This window comes from Camelina sativa, chromosome 9 (assembly GCF_000633955.1).
Source record: "Camelina sativa cultivar DH55 chromosome 9, Cs, whole genome shotgun sequence".
Taxonomy (NCBI): domain Eukaryota; kingdom Viridiplantae; phylum Streptophyta; class Magnoliopsida; order Brassicales; family Brassicaceae; genus Camelina; species Camelina sativa.
In genome coordinates, this window is record NC_025693.1 from 31,851,512 (window position 1) to 31,871,185 (window position 19,674).

At 36.4% G+C, this 19,674-nt stretch overlaps 8 protein-coding genes across 11 annotated transcripts; 2 read left to right on the top strand and 6 right to left on the bottom strand.

Annotated features, from left to right (window-relative positions):
• LOC104713511 (14-3-3-like protein GF14 omega) lies at window positions 841-2,386 on the top strand (the record flags this gene model as incomplete). Its single annotated transcript, XM_010430651.2, is given in 4 exon segments — window positions 841-1,322; window positions 1,512-1,634; window positions 1,802-1,918; window positions 2,020-2,386. Coding segments are annotated over 4 exon segments (783 nt in total). The 3' UTR covers window positions 2,083-2,386.
• On the bottom strand, window positions 2,757-4,223 carry LOC104713512 (VQ motif-containing protein 9-like). The gene has a single exon (XM_010430652.2). The coding sequence runs from the start codon at window positions 3,993-3,995 to the stop codon at window positions 3,042-3,044; it is 954 nt and encodes a 317-aa protein (XP_010428954.1). The 5' UTR covers window positions 3,996-4,223; the 3' UTR covers window positions 2,757-3,041.
• LOC104713513 (glutathione S-transferase U23-like) lies at window positions 7,605-8,700 on the bottom strand. Its single transcript, XM_010430653.2, has 2 exons — window positions 8,276-8,700; window positions 7,605-8,155 (listed from the first exon to the last, which is right to left on the bottom strand). The coding sequence occupies exons 1-2, from the start codon at window positions 8,588-8,590 to the stop codon at window positions 7,808-7,810; spliced, it is 663 nt and encodes a 220-aa protein (XP_010428955.1). The 5' UTR covers window positions 8,591-8,700; the 3' UTR covers window positions 7,605-7,807.
• On the bottom strand, window positions 9,092-10,016 carry LOC104713514 (glutathione S-transferase U22-like). The gene is made up of 2 exons (XM_010430654.2): window positions 9,667-10,016; window positions 9,092-9,573 (listed from the first exon to the last, which is right to left on the bottom strand). The coding sequence occupies exons 1-2, from the start codon at window positions 9,979-9,981 to the stop codon at window positions 9,232-9,234; spliced, it is 657 nt and encodes a 218-aa protein (XP_010428956.1). The 5' UTR covers window positions 9,982-10,016; the 3' UTR covers window positions 9,092-9,231.
• Window positions 10,386-12,148, top strand: LOC104713515 (probable LRR receptor-like serine/threonine-protein kinase At1g05700). 4 transcript variants are annotated; one of them, XM_010430655.2, is made up of 5 exons: window positions 10,388-10,617; window positions 11,154-11,192; window positions 11,275-11,310; window positions 11,432-11,647; window positions 11,761-12,118. In XM_010430655.2, exons 1-5 carry the CDS (start codon window positions 10,568-10,570, stop codon window positions 11,843-11,845), a joined length of 426 nt encoding a protein of 141 aa, XP_010428957.1. In that variant the 5' UTR covers window positions 10,388-10,567; the 3' UTR covers window positions 11,846-12,118. The 4 variants fall into 4 exon arrangements, 3 of the variants coding, with proteins under 3 accessions (XP_010428957.1, XP_010428958.1, XP_010428959.1); XM_010430656.2 differs by having other exon boundaries at window positions 11,284-11,310; XR_755642.2 differs by having other exon boundaries at window positions 10,386-10,617; window positions 11,154-11,517; window positions 11,609-11,647; window positions 11,761-12,148.
• On the bottom strand, window positions 13,443-16,552 carry LOC104713517 (probable disease resistance protein RPP1). Its single transcript, XM_010430658.2, has one exon. The coding sequence runs from the start codon at window positions 15,714-15,716 to the stop codon at window positions 13,596-13,598; it is 2,121 nt and encodes a 706-aa protein (XP_010428960.1). The 5' UTR covers window positions 15,717-16,552; the 3' UTR covers window positions 13,443-13,595.
• LOC104713518 (glutathione S-transferase U21-like) lies at window positions 16,883-18,272 on the bottom strand. The gene is made up of 2 exons (XM_010430659.2): window positions 17,547-18,272; window positions 16,883-17,442 (listed from the first exon to the last, which is right to left on the bottom strand). Exons 1-2 carry the CDS (start codon window positions 17,865-17,867, stop codon window positions 17,098-17,100), a joined length of 666 nt encoding a protein of 221 aa, XP_010428961.1. The 5' UTR covers window positions 17,868-18,272; the 3' UTR covers window positions 16,883-17,097.
• LOC104713519 (glutathione S-transferase U20-like) lies at window positions 18,621-19,668 on the bottom strand. Its single transcript, XM_010430660.1, has 2 exons — window positions 19,346-19,668; window positions 18,621-19,157 (listed from the first exon to the last, which is right to left on the bottom strand). Exons 1-2 carry the CDS (start codon window positions 19,658-19,660, stop codon window positions 18,810-18,812), a joined length of 663 nt encoding a protein of 220 aa, XP_010428962.1. The 5' UTR covers window positions 19,661-19,668; the 3' UTR covers window positions 18,621-18,809.

The following is a 19,674-nucleotide window of genomic DNA, read 5'->3' on the forward strand; positions in this document are numbered from 1 at the left end:
TGTTTTTTAAAAAAAAAAAAAAAAAAAAAAAAAAAAAAAAAAAGAAGAAAACGTAACGTTTTAGAGAGGAGCGCCACGAAAAAATGTGAAGAAGAAAGAGAGAGAGTCCTTTGGATCCCCTGACATGCTCACAACACATGTGTCCCCCTCTTAGCTGTGAACTATCTCCATTTTTGTTAACCCCAACTTGCTTCCATTATTTGTATCCAAATCTTAATTATACTTGGATTTTTTTCTTTTTTTTTTTTCTAATTGGTAGAGATAATTAACAATATACTACTAGTTTACAACTCAACAAAAACTAGCCTTTAAATCACACCAAAAAAAGAACTAGCCTTTATTTATTTTAACTCTTAGTAGACCCATTTAGAAATGCATATACTACTAATAGTAGCAATTTTACATTACCATTAATTTTATTAATTAATTACCCCAACATTTCCATAACAATCACATTACATTTACCATTTTTTTTTTTTTCATAAAAGTATTTTTAAGTTTTTCTTAATTTGAGATTAAAAAAAAAAAGGGAGGTGGGCTTCAAACAAAATAAAGTTGCCTTTAAAAAGCAGAGGACCGGCCACACAAATAATAGAAGAAACGAATCCAACGGCCCAGATTAAATCTTGGTTCCAAGTTTCACTCGTTTCCTCTAAAACGCATTAAATCACTTTTTTCCCCCCTCCTCATTAAACACACCACACCCAATTCATTCTCATCGTCCTCTCTCTCTCTCTCTCTCTCTCTCTCTTTCTCGCTCTTGACCTACAACAACACACCGATCCTCAAATCCACAACCGTCCCCTCAGATCTCAGATCTCTCAAGAAACAACAAACAAACAATGGCGGTTTCTGCGCGTGAAGAGTTCGTATACATGGCCAAGCTCGCTGAACAAGCGGAGAGGTACGAAGAGATGGTAGAGTTCATGGAGAAAGTCTCCGCCGCCGTCGACGGAGATGAACTAACCGTCGAAGAGCGTAATCTTCTCTCCGTCGCTTACAAGAACGTGATCGGTGCTCGCCGTGCCTCGTGGCGTATCATCTCGTCGATCGAGCAGAAGGAAGAGAGCCGCGGTAACGAAGACCACGTCTCTGCGATCCGTGATTACAGGTCTAAGATCGAGACGGAGCTTACCGGGATCTGCGACGGTATCCTCAAGTTGCTTGACTCTAGGCTCATCCCTGCCGCTGCTTCTGGCGATTCCAAGGTCTTTTACCTTAAGATGAAGGGCGATTACCACAGGTACTTGGCTGAGTTCAAGACTTCTGAAGAGAGGAAAGACGCCGCTGAACATACTCTCTCCGCTTACAAATCTGCTCAGGTTTTTGTTTCTTTCTCTCTGCACAATCTCAGATCTAGTAGTGGTTTAATTGAATTGTGCCTCTGATCTGTTGATGTTGATTCATTAGATTACTCTGATTTTAGGGATTAGGTTTAGAGAATAAGATCTTGAGATTGTAATTGGGTTTTGATCTTATTATAATGTGATATATATACTCTCTATATGCAGGATATTGCCAATGCAGAGCTTGCACCAACTCACCCAATTCGTCTTGGTCTTGCATTGAACTTCTCTGTGTTCTATTACGAGATCCTCAATTCTCCTGATCGTGCTTGCAACCTCGCCAAACAGGTATTATTGAATCCACTACTCATCTTTCAATTTTTTTTTTTTCTAATGTGGAATTTGGGAATTGCCATAATAGTTGACCTCATGGATCCATATCATTTGTTTTTGTTTATCTCAAGGAGATGAATGTGACTGGGTTTTGTTGTTGTAATGTTATTTATTATATCAAGGCCTTTGATGAAGCGATTGCGGAGTTGGACACTCTTGGTGAAGAATCATACAAAGACAGTACCTTAATCATGCAGCTTCTTCGTGACAACCTTACTCTCTGGACTTCCGATATGCAGGTTTGTCTTGGTTCCGTATTTCATTCAGTTTAAGTAAATGGATGATTCCGTATTTCATTGACTAAGTAAATTCTGTNGGGGGGGGGGGATGATCATATTAGGATGATGCTGCGGATGAGATCAAGGAAGCTGCAGCACCAAAACCGACCGAGGAACAGCAGTGATCTTTTGGAGTCTGAAACTGCTAGTTTTCTAGGGTTTGGAATTTCTTCTTTTCTCGTCTATATGTTTTTTTTCTTAATCATCTAAAAGGTCGCTCTTGCCATTTCGCTTATCATCGAAAGCTAATTCGTTCATCATATTTGTGGCAAGTCCGAACCCATCAATCATCTTATTTATCTCTTTTGCTTTGATTTTCTTTCTCTTTTTATTTTTGGTTGTTATCGTTTTCAATGTGTATGCAATTGAAACCTTTTTCTTTGTTTTCTCATCAATTTGAAGATCATGAAGTCAGTCTCTTGTCTCTTATCTTGTGGCGTAGATTGTTGTCATTCTTAAAAGCAGACTAGTTCATTGGACTGTATAAAAGCCAATTACTTTACCTGGTCTGAAGATCAATCATCAATTTGATTATCTTAAAGAATACCTTTCAAAAGAACTATTTAAGTATAGACTTATATAATACAGGTTAAAAAATTAATGATCTAGTCAGAGTTTGAAGTTTCAACTGAAGATGAAAGCATTAGCCAAAAAAAAAAAAAATTCAACGAAAGGAACAGTTCAGTGATCGGTATAGCTATCCAATGGCGTTACCGATGAGCAAATCAACCAAAAAGCTATTAAAATATGAGTAGACAATGAAGAAAGAAACAAGTGTATGCAATTTTGATCATGATAATGGCAAACTTATAAGAGAATTTTCAATATCGAGTTGCAAATGTGTATTACCTTTCTTTTTCCTACTCTTTGTTTCCAACATGAACAAACATGGAACAAAAGAAAGTTAAAAAAAAAAAAAAAAACAGATTTAAAGTAATTTGGAGTTAATTTTTAAAAAGAAATAACAAATGATTCACCACTCCACTAATGATGTACAAAAAGAACAAAGGGAATTTTGTCGTGACGGTCAAAACGACGACGTTTGTCAAGTTGACCGACAAGAGAGTTTCCGACGTTTTTCTGATCAGCGACCTTTGTATTTAGGACTAGGAAGCGGCACCGTCGTCGGAGACACCGGGAACCCTAATTGACCTGACGTCGGCGATAGAAGTACGCTCGGTGAGAGTAATCCGTATGGAGATTTAGGCGAATTCAAACACCCGAACGGTGGAGGCGCAGGAATCGATGTCGGCGCCGTCTGTGAGACTGTTCCAGAAGCGGCGGAAGGAGGAGGAGCACGTGGTGGCGGGAGACTGTTTTGAGACGGCGGAGCGTTTTCCTGCTGTTGTTGTTGGTACCAACGAGGTGAGACCAAAGGAGCTAACGGAGATAACCCAGAGAAGTCTTTCCGATTGGAATCGATGGCGAACATGGAGTTCTGAAGGTAACGCATGTACGAAGAGACAGGAGATTCCGCCGCCGCGTGAACGGGAGGAAGAGGCGGGAGAGGAGAAAGCGGCGCCGTCGGTCGAAGGTTAAACCCACCGCCGGTCCAGTTTTGATTCATGTGAAGAGGGATAAGAGCGTCGTTAAGCGAACCAGGAGGACGATTGATAACTTGAGCAAGAGGAGGAGGACGGATCCTGTGAAGACGGGAACTCTGGTGAGGCTTAGGGTGATGAATGGGTTGTTGCGGCGGAGCAGAGATCCGTTCATGTGCAGGTGAGCCTGTGAGTTTCTGAACAACATCTCTGAAATCGTTCTTGTTGATATTGTAAACAGGAGGCTGGTGCTGGTGGAGATTCCCTTGATTAATCGGCGGCGGAGGAGGAAGCGGTGGAGGAGGTTGATGATCAATTTCACGATTCACGGCGGGTGCGGAGGAGGATGAGTTTGTTGTCGGTTTTGATATCTTATGAGAAAGCTTATTGAGTTGTCTCAGGTAATGATCTCTGTTCGTACTGTTGTTACCGGTACTACTCGTAGTGGAGGCGGATACGGCGGAGGAATCGCCGGAAGAGTTACAGCTCTTATCCATTCAAAAAACCTTTTAAGATTTCTTCCTTCGATTTTGTTTTTTTTTTTTGGTTATTTTGCTCTGCCAGATTTGGTAGAGAGAGATAATGGAGAAGACGATGGTGATGAAAATGGCTTTTTTTTTTTTTTTTTCACTAATACTGTATATTAAAGATATTTATATTTGTTTTGAAAAAAGTTTTATTAGGGAGAACTAGAGCTGTTTTGTAATAACTATACGACTCCAAAGGCTCAAATAATAATAAGTTAAGCTTTAATTGGAATTTTCTAGAATAAGATAAAAATGAAATAATTTGTCTCTATTGTTTTTATCTATGTATTCTCTCTTCTACATAGCCTATATAATCGATGCTGATTATTAAAAAAATTTAATGCGTGTTATATGTATATGAACATGTACCTTTAATAATATTCTATTCGTGACCCCAAATTGTAATTGTATAATCCTTTTATCGTTTACTGCATTTAGTTCGGTTGTAACTGTTTTTTTTTTTTTTTTGTCAACAAAAGATTAGCTCAAACGAGCTAATGTGAAGGGAAATTGTAACTGTTTTTATTGAAGAAAATTAGATGTTGTGAGTTGTTGTAATTTATGTTATACTTGTAGTTAGTTGTACATGGGAAATATTATCCACATCTAAAAACAAAAGGGTTGTTGTGTTAATCTAATCTAATGGCTTGCAAATACTCTTAATATAGAACAGGAGAATATATACAGATTCTTCTGCTTAGTGTTTTCATTGTTCATTGTTTCAGTAAAAAAAAAAAAACCCAATTTGTAAAAATTGTTTTCTTCAATCTATGAAAATGATGATAAACATAGTCATTTTAAAATAAATATATCATTTTTAGTTAGTCAAGGAGATTGAGATAGATATATTTTAATTTAACAAATGTGCATACATAAAAACAGTTAAATTGGCAAGAAAAATGTATGTACAACAATTTTTATGTAAACTATGTTCTTTCGAATTATTTAAAGTATATATAGTGTATAAAATAAAATTCAAAGTCTTAAATAAAGCAAATAATATACAAAAAAAAAAACTGTAAATTTATTTTATTCCTGAAAACACACAAACAAACCTCTGTAATTCTTTTTATACCCAAAAACAAAATCGGTCTAACGTCAAATATGCTATACAAATAATAATAACCTCAATAATTAACTAATCCTTTATAGTAGTATTATAAAAATATATATACGTTTGGGTTAACGGGTCGGGTTATTCAACGCCCATTTTGGTCAAAAGCCCTAAAAGTATTTACCGAAAACGACATTCGTACAGCCTTTTAATCCAATTGGTAATTATCACATACTTCGCACTCCACCGAAACCTTCGATCCGAGTCAGCAAACGACTTATCCAACGGTTGTGTGAATTACACGAGACAGACAGCTATCACGTGACTCTTAAGCCTTTAACCATTTTTTTTTAATTTTCCTCAAAAATTATCACTTAGTATTAGTTATTTACTTATTACACTGTTAATGTCTCATTAGTACTAGTATTTTACTGTTGATGTCTAATTAGTAGTAGTGATCAACATGTAATTGATATGAATGGGTTTTGGCCACAATGTCTTTATCTGGGTGCAGGAATGTTTGAATTATTCTCTTCTTCTTTTATATTTTTTTCTCGTTAAAAAATAAAAATAATGTTTTGAAATATTCTTGCATTGGTAAAGCAGCATTTACACTGAAACGTATCATTCCAATAAATTGGTTTTAAATTAGTATTATAATCAGAAACGTTATCTCGTAACAGTATGTTTTTCTAAGTTTTCTGTGACTAAAATAATAAATACAGTACCTATTTCAAGTAAATAAATACTATGCGGGGGGGTTGTTATATTTCCGAGGGTTCGGTACAACTCCATATTCATCTTCTACAATTTTTGTTTTATATATACTGTAGATACATAGCTGATAAATTGTGTATAAAATTATTTTGACTCGATCAACCTCGTTGATTATTTTTGCAGTTATAAGAATATATATATATATATATATGGTTACAACATCTTTAACTTTAGAATAAACTTTGTCAGTAGATTTTATGGGGTTATTAACAAAAGATAAAGTTCTGATTGTTTCATTTTACCCAACAATTGACGGCAAAAAAAAAAGTCGAATGTGCTTATGATACTTATCAGAAAAGTAAAACGGTTAAGAAGAAATTCGTAACTTATATAATAAATAGTACTATAAGATTTGGAATCTATGATCATCCATACATTGTAATTTTCTACAATCCATGTGAATTTGATTTTTCTTCTTCCTAATAATGTCCAATCTTATTCGAAACTATTCTTGGATGCTATAAAGTGGACTCGTATAAAGTAAGAAATTTAACATTTTGTTTGTTCTATACGTTGAATATTAAGCTTTTGTGCATTAACGCTCTATACATTGTACAACAAACAAAAAAAGGTTATTGGATAAAGGTAAACACATAATGTGGGGGTTCATTTAGTAGTATAATAAAAGAATCCATAGTACAAGTCCCCATGTTAAACGTACTCTCGTCGTTGGTGCCGTGGCTCTTATTTTTTTTTTTTTCTTTTGTACGTACTCTCTGTTTGAGTTTGACATTTACAATTTTCAAATTTTGACAATAACGTTAGCCACAACGATTTTTTTGTTTGTTTATTATTCCAACGAAGAGTGTTTTGAGTCTTTTTTTTTTTTTTTTTGGGGTTTGGTTTCATTTAAACTTTAACATTAATAGAGAAGTGACGAAAGTTAATGAATTTAATAGTGGTTTTTTTTCTTTCTTTCTTGCGGATTGTGATGGTCGACAAGACTCACCCGTTTGGGCCAGAAAGTTTTCCCCAAACGAACGGCTCTCACATCTTACTTTTAGTTTGGACTATGAGTTGCGTCCGAGCCCTCAATATTGAACCAAAAAAAGACTACCTAAAAACTCCACGTTATACACCACACCCAACTGTACTACATAAGTACATAGTCTACATTGCATATTTGCATGCAATATCAAATGATTTTAAAGAAGACTGATTTTGGGTTCTTTTTTTAATCCATGAATTTATATAGTATCATATATTATTTCATCATCATTTTTTTTATAAAGATATGTTACATCTTTATAAGAGAACTCATTTGATTTTATGCTATTACAAATAATAATATATATCTCACACAACAAAATATAACTTATGTATTACATAAAGCAACGGCCAACATATTTGACAATTTCGCAACTGTGATACTATATAATATACCATGTTTACAGTCAGGACTCAGGAGTGAACAATTTTACTTTAAAATACGAGACAACAACGAACGAGATTATATTACGACAGATATCTTCACTATCTTTATTGATCTTTATAATAAATTAAATTTCGAAAAATCGAACTCCATATAGATAGTGTAAAAGCACTACGTATTTTGTGAACTATTACATCAAAAGACTTTTTACAACTTAAAATTCTTTTAAGATTTTTTTTTAATACAATGTTTTATGTTTACCATTTGATTTGTTTTCTGTGTGTACTCGAAAAAAGATTATAAATAAATAAAATACTATCCAAAAAAGGCTTTGTCGATCAAATTAAGCAACCGTTGCTGCTTGTTATTGAAAAAGTAGAGAAGTTGTAAGTTCTAACCATAATAAAATAGATCATAGCTTCACTAAAATCCCACCCAACACAAACGTACATCGAGCTATGCTCGACTTATTGAAAAACATGTAAATTAGAGCAAAGCAGAACAGGGGGAAAACAGAGCAAATCAATCCCACACACCACATCATGACAAAAACAGAGCACAGCAGCAGAACAGGGGAATCTAGTCGAGTCGTAAAACAATCTTCCGATGATCAGAGACAGACTTGAGAACCTTATCTGAATCAGGCAAGGCCTTAGCCACACTCTCTCTCTTCAAACACCTCTGTGCCCACGAGATTAGCTTAGGAAACTTTGCTACGATGCTGAGATTCGCTACCTCCTCGTACGTACGGAACCAACTGTAGAATCCGATAAAGGCAATGTCCACAAGTCCAAATCCGTTTCCTCCAAAGAAAGATTTGTCTCCAAGCTCTAGATCAAGGGTCGTGAGTACTTCGATGAACTCCATCTTCGCTGCCTCTTGTTTCTCCCCTGTTTCTGACCATAAAGCCTTGCATGGTCCGTACGTCTGATCCCAATTTTGTGCAAAACAACATTTAGCAACACATCATCCGTTACTTACTTAAATATTTAACGGATCGTAAGGCAAAGAACTCAAAAACATACATAAAAGAGAATAAATTGTAACCTTCTTGTCAATGAAATCTACCCAAAACCTAGCTTGAGCTCTCTGGTAAGGATCCGAAGGAAGAATAGGGTTTGTGTCGGGCCAAAGCTCGTCGATGTACTGAACCTGGATTACGGATTCGCAGATCGGTTTACCTTTATGGATCAGAACCGGAATCTTCTTGTGAATAGGGTTCATCTCAAGAAGTAAAGGGCTTTTGTTACTCAGGTCTTCTTCTCTATACTCATATTTCACTCCTTTCTCACACAAAGCAATCCTCGTCCTCATACCGAACATGCTTGCCCAGTAATCCAATAGGATAATCTCTTCTGCCATTTTTAAGTTGTCGGTGAGGCTGAGTGAAGAACAGAGAGAGTGGTAATTATAGAGCCAAGAAGATAAAGAAAGGTTTCGAATCTAAATGTCCACTTCAATCAAACTTTTTTACGAAAGATAAAGAGAGTAAGTGGACCTGCTTTGGCATAAAGGTAATATGCTCTTATTATAGCCATAATAAAATGAACAACTGTTTAACCAAATTGTGATCAAAAGCAAAACTAGGGTTAATGTAATTAGTTTGTATTATGTATTTAGGATTTTTTTTTTTTTTTAAGAGATATTCGTATCTGTATGTCACAAAAGAGGTTGAATGATTTGAATATCATATTTAATTATTTATAGTGAGTGACTTGGTTAATTTTCATTTTCACTCTTTCATATGTTCTGAAACCTTTTTTTTTCACTTTTATAACAAGTGCTACAATTATAAAATTGCCTTAAGATTTTTTTATAAGCCAAGGCAAAACACTTCAGTCCTATTTAAATCGAGGAACCATCTTCTTGTGACAAGAAACAGATCTTATTTGGTGAAATAAAAACGAAGGGGGACAATATTCACAGAACTCAAACAATAAACTTAAAAAAAAAAAAGGCAGAGAACATAGAAACGTGAGATGGTGGAATCAATAAGACTATTATTAGACACAATATATCTTCCTAAGCTGATAGGCGAGCTCAAGGATCTTCTCAGAATCATGGAGAGACTTAACCACGCTTTCTCTCTGCAAACACCTCTTGGCAGAAGCCATCAGTATGGGACACTCTGGTTCGATGCTGAAGTTACCTAATTTCTCTGATGCTTCGAACCAGCTGTAATATCCAGTCATGGCAATGTCTACAAACCCGAAGGTATCTCCACCAAAGTAAGGTTTGTCTCCAAGCTCAGATTCAAGAATCTTGAGTGCTTCGATATAGTCTTTCTTTGCTGTCTCTTGCTCCTCGCCTTTCGTTTGCCAGAGCTTATCCGCTGGCTCGAACAACTGCTTCCATTTAAAAGATCAAAATCCAAAACATTCTCAATTTACAAGTCTACGTAAACAAAACCCTAAAAACAGAGATTTTGGATATGGTACCTTGGTGTCAACGAAATCGACCCAAAACCTGGCTTGAGCTCTCTGGTAAGGATCGGAAGGCAGGATAGGGTTTCTGTCGGACCAGACCTCGTCGATGTACTGGACTACGTTCATGGATTCACAAACCGGTTTACCATTGTGGATGAGAACCGGAATCTTCTTGTGAATCGGATTCATCTGAAGAAGCAAAGGGCTCTTGTCTCTCAGATTCTCTTCTCTGGTCTCAAACTCAACTCCTTTCTCTCTTAGCGCGATTCTTGCTCTTGCTCCGAATGGACTCGGCCAGTAATCAAGAAGGATCACTTCATCCGCCATTATTGTTACTCTAATGGCTAATTCTTATGAAAATAGTGGGAATTATATAAGGAGTTTTTGTATGCGCTGCTGATGTATATATTATTTGACTGTGAATAAAAAATGAGAAAATTTAATTGAATCTTAAAGGTTAAGACACGTAGCAAGCAAGGTGTGAACGTTGTTAAACTAGTCAACTTAATGTTGCTGAATTAGATATGTTTTTTAAATGGAGTTTAAAAAATGCTTAGGGCATGTTTATCGGTAGACTCTTAAAGGAGTTTTTAGTGTTTTGAAGCAAAAAAATAATTCAGAAGAAAAGAAAAAAGTTAAGGGAGCCTCTTATATAGTATACCGATTTTGTTCTAAGAGACCGTTACGTGTCGTTTTGCGGTTGGCCGAACATAATAATACAAAAGAAAAGAAAAAAATCCTCTAAATTCAGATTTCTTTTCCTCTCTCTCTTTCTCTGGCGATATGCTGAAACGACAAAGGAATTTGGATCTGTCATGAGGTAGGGTTTGGAATCGAAGGATATGGAGATGAGTTCCAGAAAGCGGGTCCAAAGGGTTTCGTTGAAGTGAAGGTTTGGAGAACGACAAGGTCTATGTCCGTGTCGACTTGCCCGGTGTACTCTCACCGTGCCTCCTTTCACAGGTTCGATTCCATTATATTCCTCTTTTAGTTAAAGTCACAATCTTTTCATGCCTGCCATCCAATAGTTACGTTGTTGTGGCAGAATAATACACGATCTGATGATTTTGGTTGGAATCAATTCAAGTGATTTATGATCATGCATGTCTTTCTTTCCCTTAATTAAGCTAGATTTCATCGAATAACCTGATTATTGAATGGTGATGAATCAATTGATGATGATAGGTCACTCTCTTTCTTGGTTTGAAATGTGGTTCTGAATATGAAAGAAAGGATTTTGATTTTGATTGTGGTATTGATTTTGATTTTGATTGTAGTATTGCTTACTTCTTGCGTTTAGCTTGTTGTGTGTTTTGCATTTCACCCAAATCCTCTGTTCCTTTTCTTTGATTCCTCTATATAAATATCTGACATGTTGCCTCAACTTCGTTGTTGGGGAAGGAGCACCGTTGGAGAAGGTCTAATGAAATAGAAGTCATTCTCTCTTTTATTCTATTTGGTTCTTCCTCAATCTAATATATCTCAGCTGTTGTTTCTAGGGAGGTGATCCTTCTCAACAGCGGAATCATGCTCTGTAGGTTAGTCATGGTTTCTAATTTATGGAGTTGTCTTTTTCATTGTGCAACACTTATGTTTTTAAGCGTAATCTCTAAAAACAAGGCTCTCCAGCCAAATGCATATCGACAAGTCAATTAGGTAACTTGGAGAAATCCACTGAATTAGATCTGTCATGAGCCTTGTTAAGTTCTTTTTGGTGAGCATGAGAAGAGTTTGATCTGTTTCTTGGTGGTAATATTTGGGAAACTGTCTTGCTCAGCAATGGATCAGTCGTTGTATCCAAAGAAGTCGTTTACTTGAGTCAAGCTGAAAAAATATTTGTTTGTTTGGGAAACAAAGGCAAAGGTACTCCATTTATCTCGACTTTAGAGCTTAGGTTTCTCGGAAACGACAACACGACGTATGAATCTCCAAACGGTGCTTTGTTCTTCTCCAGGCGCTGGGACTTTGCCACCCTCATGGATTCACCTGTAAGGTAATCCTCTGTTTCGTACTCTGTTTTGTGCTCTGTCTCATGCTTTCTTAATTGCTCTGTTTCTGAATGGGTTAAAACTTTGACATAATAAGACTTTTTTTGGTGTGAATCAGATATGATGATGATGTGTACGACAGAATCTGGATACCTCGCAACTTTGGCTATTGTAGAGAGAGATCAATACCTCACTTCCAGTGATATCAGTCAAAAATAGTTACAATCTTTCGAGTTTGGTGATGAGTACAGCGATGACTCCAACAAACACAACAAGACCCATCAAAATGACTTTGGAAAACAGTGATCCAAATGTGAGGTACTTTGTTTATATGCATTTCGCTGAGACTGAGGTAATTCACCTTAATATGAAATGTATGAATTGTCTTTGTTGGATCAAAGCTCAATGTTGTTTTGGTTGTTTGTTCATTCATAACTGATGAAGTTGAATGAGATTAGATTCAAAAAACTAGATTTTAAAAATAAGAGACTCAAAATTATATCCTACCAATGGAGAGGATGATTTTAATTATAATCTCAAGGGTTCTTATTTTATAAACAGTACAGAATATATTCATTAAAAATTACAACAGTACATAAGAGACTAAAAATTAAAACTCACCGATAATCTTGCTCTTAGGCCACTGCTTACATCATCATTCTTATCTGTTGTATTGTTTTTATGTTATAATAAAAAAAAATACACGACAGTAATCTTTTGCTTATGCTTAATCAATTCCACAATCCCTACAACTTTCCAACTTAAAAACATATATTGTCAGACACCATATATAAACTTATCCTATATTTTTTTTTTCGTTTACACTATTGAATTTAAGTTCAGATTCAGATTATGATTATATGATACAATGGTTGGTGATACTATCGTACAATTTTGATCACTTAATTTTTTTTTCCATTTATCTTTCCACGCAAAATATATATAGGAATCACTTAAAGATAAGTAACAAGACCCAAAAAATTACAAAGGAGACAGCACACTGTATGTTAGATAAATTAGAACTAGCAATGGTTTTTACCCGAACTTAAATGCAAAGGGTTAAAAAAAAAAGGAAAATAAATCAGTAACTAAGTAGAAAAATAGAAAAGTTTAACAGAACCTAAATAACGGCTAGGTTTATCATTGAACCTAAGGTTTGGTTTAAACTCTGATAGTGAAAAAAAAATGGAAACTTGATCAGTTTATATAATCGTTTTAGAAAAAAATGAAACATCACAAACACAATTTCTGCGTTAGGGATTTTTTTTTTTTTTGTGATCAATGGAAACCGTGTTGAATTTTGAAGTCTCCTCCTGATTTTAGTAGTTCTCGCCTCTGTTTTTAAACTCCCACGTCGAAGTATTGATGATGATGATTTGATATGTGTAAGAAAAGGCTCAAGGAGATGCTAAGTAGCCGTTCAGGGGTCCAACATATAAGGTCACTTCATGGTTCTGAGTTAAGATCAGCCACACAAACAGTGATTTGATTTCAGATAGTAAAGTTGATCACCCCATAAACTTTTTTTTTCTTCTTCTTTCCATGAAAAAGTAAAGCAAAATAAATGGATTACAGTTAAATCTATGAATCCATGAATCATACCATATTCTTGAGTGACAAGATACAACATCCTTTAATGACAATAGTCCAGAAAACATAGACCTTAAAGGAAACAGAACACAATAAAGCAAAGCAACAGAGCATATTACCAAAAAAACAAAAAAAAAACAAAGCAGAATTCACAAACCAAACGGTAAAAGAGTCGATGTTTTTTTTTAGAAAGTGTTATATATGATGTAGTGATGTTTAATGATTTCAGTTTGAACTTTGAACTATTACAAAATCTGAATTATTGAGAAAAGGAAGAACAACAAAACTTGTATGACAAACAGATATATATTATATATGAAGAGATAATAGAATCAGACCATTATAAAACCATCGGCATCAAGGTCAGAGTTGGCGTATCCCACATTTACCTATCTCCCATGTGTCACTTTGGACTTTGAATTCAAGGAAAAGCTTGTTGTATTCCACGTTTTTTGCCTCAGCTTCGTATATGTACAGATGTTCCGTTAAAAGTGGACGTAGAACACGGCCTGGTGGTCCATACGGAACAATACTGATACCCCTATGTTTGTCGACAATGGTAGAAGATGCATATATCTGTTTCTCATCACCAGCTTTTGTGTCACCCTTATAAACCAGCAAGAGACAGACTTTAAACCTCAATGACGTAGGAAAACGACTCTGATTCAACTCCATTGTTACAGAACCATCACTAGTAGCTTGGTAAGTGAAGAATGCAGGGACTTGTCTACCTGGTAAGATCGCATATGCACATGTTTGGATGATGATCTCTCTTGCTTTTTGATTCAGTTTCCAACAGTCGATAAAGTTGAGACTAACGTAAGGATTCGGAAAGGAGCAGTCAAGTCTCTCCAGGGACTCACAGTTTTCTGCAACTAAATGTACTAGGGAACCCGGTAGCTGTGGGAGTGATACCAGCCTCGTGCATTTGTTGAGTGTAAGTTGACGTAAACGAGAAATCCCACTGACCCATGGAGGAGCTTCTTCTATATCTGAGTTGTTCAACTCCAAATCTGTGATAATGTCAAGAGCATGTGGGAACTCTTCAAGGTCTCTGCAGTATGTTATATGCATGAGATGAAGTCGAGACCATGACTTGACTGACAAAGGAACTTCTTTTATCATAGTTCCACAGAGCATAAGAAAACTGATATTAGTAGAAATCTCAGGAAAAGTTCTCAGCTTAGAGCAACCGGTGACATCAAGTAATAACAGAGATTCCAAGTTGATCCCCATCGGAAGAACCTCTAACTTTGAGCATCCTTGCAACATCAACTTTGTCAACGAACACATGTTTCCAATAGATAAAGGAAGTTCCACCAGACTTGAACAATGACTAAGATTCAAATATTTGAGACTAGTAGCATTTCCAAGAGATGAGGGGAGCTTCACTAGATTTGTACATTCACTAAGACTTAATAGACGGAGATTAATGAGACTTCCAATTATAGATGAGGGAAGCTCCACCAGACTTGAGCATTCACTAACCTCCAATTCTTGAAGACAAATGAGATTTCCAATAGAAGAAGGAAGCTCCACCAGAGTTGAGCATTCACGTATAACCAATTCTTGAAGACTAATGAGATTTCCAATAGAAGAAGGAAGCTCCACCAGTTTTGAGCATTTAATAAGCTCCAATTTCTTGAGATTAACAAGATCTCCAATGGACGAGGGAAGCGCCACCAGGCCTGAGCATACATAAAGCTCCAAATCTTGAAGATTAACAAGTTTTCCAATAGATGACGGAAGCTCCACCAAGTTTGAGCATTCACTAAGCTCCAACTTGTCAAGTTTAACAAGCTTTCCAATAGATGAAGGAAGCTCCACCAGATTTGAGCACTCACTGAGATCCAATTCTTGAAGACAAATGAGATTTCCAGTAGATGAGGGAAGCTTTACCAGATTTGAGCATCCACTAAGATCAAATATTTCAAGATTCATAAAACTTCCAACAGATGAGGGAAGCGTTACCAGATTTATTAAACATACAATAAGCTCATGGAGATTAGTGAGATTTCCAATAGATGAAGGAAGGTTCACTAGACTTGAACATTCAATAAGCTTCAACTTCCGGAGATTAGTGAGATTTCCAATAGATGAAGGAAGCTCCACTAGATATGGGCATACAATAAGCTCCAATATATTGAGGTTAATGAGATTTCCAATAGATGAGGGAAGTTCTACTAGACTTAAACATCCATTGAGATACAATTCTTGGAGATTAATTGTAACAAGTTTTAAGGGGAATTCAAGATTAGAGACGGAACTTACTATATCACAAATCTCCACATCATCAACTAAAAGTTCCTTGTTGTCTTGACGGAAACTAAAAGATTTTATAACAAGAAAAAGTAATGTACACAAAAGCATGAAGAAGAAGAAGAAGAAGAAGAAGAAGAAGAAGAAGAAGAAGAAGAAGAAGAAGAAGAAGAAGAAGCCTATAGCAGTAGTATCAACAGTAGTAAGGAGAAAAGATGAATCCATTAGCAAAAAAAAAATGATTGAGAGAGAATCAAGAAGAGAGCCAGAGAGATGAAGGAAGCTTTCACGGATGTTTCCTTTGAAAAAAATGGGATGCAAGAATAAGAACCTATAAAATTAACAAATCTCAAAGAAATATACTATATAAAATAGGGCAAGAGGGCATAGATTAAGAAGCATCAAGATGATCAACAGTCAGGACTGACCACAATGCCCCTTTGGATGCTTCACTGCTCTCAAACATAAATCGGACACACAAAAGACATTTGGTCCCAAATTAGATTCTCACACTGACTCGAAGAGAGAATTATTAATTAGCTCACGTTCTGAACTTGTGTTGCAATTACATAACCAAAGGGCATGGAGCCATAGACAAACAAAGCGAGATTTGGATTTGGTACCTTGGTGTCGATGGAAATTATCCCGGACCAGACCTCGTCAATGTGAATGTACTGGACAATCTTCATGTGAATCGGATTCATGTCTGAGTCTGATTCCTCAGTTTTTCTCGCTCTAAACTTCAAAAGTTGTATACACTGACGCTGTCGACATAGGGAGTAGATAATGATTTTTTTTAAGGCACTCACCGCTTACGTCACTATACTCATATGACTATAAAAGTAAATCTTATCAAAGAAGTCAACTTAAAAGCATTAGCTTAGAAATTCAGACCAAAACTTCCCAGAAAATCAAACAAAACAACAAGCATCCAAATCATGCAAGTGTTGGAATCAAAACCTTTGATCAATACCTAAACTTGAGTGAATAATCAGAGATTGACCAAAAAGGTGAAGAAGAAGATAGAGGGAGAAGAAGAAGTATTGTTTTTGTGCAAGTGTCAAAAGACCTTGGGCCATTATTGTTGTAGTAAGCCCAAAATTGTTAACTGGGTATTAGTAGTTTACAAAACCGTAGGTTAAATGCGCTAAGTATATGGCACATAATCTTGTCTACAAAGTTCTAAGAAAACAAAAGAGTTAAGGGGCTGAACCTAAAAAGTCAACAACATTGTCAAGTTATATTATTGTTAGATTATATAAATTCTTGTATTGATAACAAAACTAATAAGAAGCCAAGGATGATCAACTTATTTATTAAAAGTCAACCTGCTCTCTACCTATATGAATGAATTGGCAACAAATATAGTGACAACTTATGGAGTCTGCTGATACTCAAAACTGTAAAAATCTGATTCCGCATTTTAGTATCCAGCTACAAGAAGCAAGAACAAAGCATTCACCCGACTAATGATCATTTCAAGAGCTCAAATGGCATCTTAAGTGCTCTCCAGCATCAATTTGACAACATAATGTCATTATTAGGAACATGAAAACCTCCAGATAAACACAACACAACTTATATAGCTAAACAAAGAGATCTTCTCTTACTCGATCCCATATACCTTCTTAAGATGTAAAACGTAACCAAAAACTCTCTCAGAATCAGGCAAAGTCTTAGCCACACTGTCTCTTTGCATACACCTCTTTCCCCAAGTCATCAGTTTCGAACACTCTGGTTCAATGCTGAAGTTACCAAACTTCTGGTATGCTGGAAACCAACTATAGAACCCAATCAACACAATGTCTACAAACCCGAATGTATCGCCGCCAAAGTAAGGTTTATCTCCTAGCTCAGATTGAAGAGTCTTGAGTATTTCAATAAGCTCCTTCTTCGCTGCTTCTAGCTCCTCACCTTTCGTTGCCCAAGTCTTCCTCCCACAAAGGAACAACTGTTCATTGTACCACAAGGAACATACACATACACACATGAGTTACAGGCAAAACCCTAGAATTTGATCTGAAATCTTTTAAATACACATTCATGTTGTTTTACCTTCTTTTCGATGAAATCAGCCCAAAAGAAGGCTTGAGATCTTTGGTAAGGATCAGTAGGAAGGAATGGGTTCTTGTCGGACCAGACTTCGTCTATGTATTGGATTTGGATGATGGATTCACAAACCGGTTTACCATTGTGGATGAGTACCGGGATCTTTTTGTAAATCGGATTCATCTCTAGAAGCAAGGGACTCTTGTTCCTGATCGCATCCTCTTCTTCTCTATACTCGTACTTCACTCCTTTCTCCTCTAACGCGATCATCGTCCTCATTCCGAACATGCTCGGCCAGAAACTCATAAGGATCACTTCGTCTGCCATTATTAAAACTTTTGTGGCCAACCATATGAAACGGTTTAAGAAAATCAAAGTGTGGTAATTATATAATTTCTATCACTAGTCTTATAGTAACTTAAACAATATCTCGTATTTTAATACTGCTAGTGGTGTACCAACTAAAGCAGGGCGGATGAAAAGTTCTCCATGAATTTGTAAAGCATCGTAAGTGTGAATTATTGTAACTCTTTTTTTTTTTGTTGTTTAAACTTTAAACTGGACACGTCTAGATGATATTATTGGTTGAATAGTGACAAAAGAAAAAAAGAAGATAATGCATGTGTACTCGACCGTAGTGGAGTCTCCACTCTCCACTCAAACCTCAAAGTGAGGGAACTGAGCTGATGATGGAGGTGTTTTTAGTGAAGTTTTTGTTTAGAGAGTGCTTCAAGGCTGCCATGTCCTCCCAAAATCGGTTGAGAAACCCAACACACTTTTTTATAATTTTGTTTTTGTAGTTGTTGGGCCACTATACTTGCATGATTGCAACGTGGTCACCAACTCTACTTATAATAGCCCTCTATTATACTCTTTTTTCGTACAAGCGTCAGCGGACTATGCGTCTCGTGAGGGAGGAGTAGGACAAACAACACTGTCTTCTGTAGTGAAAGTGACAAAGAAATCTACCATATATCTTCTCGTGATTCTTGTTTTTTGAGGACTTTTGTTTCATTGGTTCCAAAACGAGTTTACTAATCTAGTAATCTCCTTCGTGATTACGACTTCACATTTAGACGCTTAAATCAAAACAAAGTTTATTTAAAATCCATACTTAGCAATTAGGATGCATACATACCACCACACAATCACTAATGCTCTCTCCGTCTCTCGCATTATTATTATGAAGGAACACAGAAAACCAAAGATAAAAACAGAACAGAACAGAACAGAACATAGATTTGACGACAAAAGAAGAACAATTTCTACTCACTCAGATCCGAGATTGTTCTTCCTGAACTCAGCGACGTATCCAACAATCTTCTCAGAGTCAGGGAGAGACTTAGACACACTCTCTTTCTCCATGCACCTCTTTCCCCAAGCGACGAGTTTGGGACTCTCTGATTCGATGTTGATGTTACCAAACTTCTCGTATGCTTGGAACCAACAGTAGAATGTAATCAAGGAAATGTCAACATAGCCAAAGCTATCTCCACCAAAGTATGGTTTGTCTCCAAGCTCAGTTTCAAGAATCTTGCATGCTTCAATAAACTCCTTCTTCCCTGCCTCTTGCTCCTCACCTTTCTTCATCCAGATCTTCACTTGTGCTTCCGTGAACTGAATCCATTACACATTGTAACATAATAACATCAAACTTTGTGTCAGATGAACACAAAAAAAAAGTTCAAATCAAATCCAAAGTAGTAGACATATCGAACAAGCTTACAGATCTACAAACAAAACCCTAAAATTAGCCTTGTATAAACCCTTACGAAAACAAGGAACAGAGAAGGGATAAGTTATACCTTCTTGTCCACGAAATCGGCCCAGAAACGAGCCTGAGATCTACCGTAAGGATCGGAAGGGAAGAATGGGTTCTTGTCGGGCCAGGCCTCGTCAACGTAATAGACGACGTTGAGAGATTCACAGACCGGTTTACCGTTGTGGATGAGAACCGGGATTTTCTTGTGAACAGGATTACTCTGGAGGAGCAAAGGGCTCTTGTTGCTGAAATCCTCCTCTCTGTACTCGAAATCAACACCTTTCTCCCTCAACGCAACTCTAGCCCTCATACCGAACATACTCGGCCAGTAATCCAGAAGAATCGGTTTGTTCGCCATTGATTTCGATATCT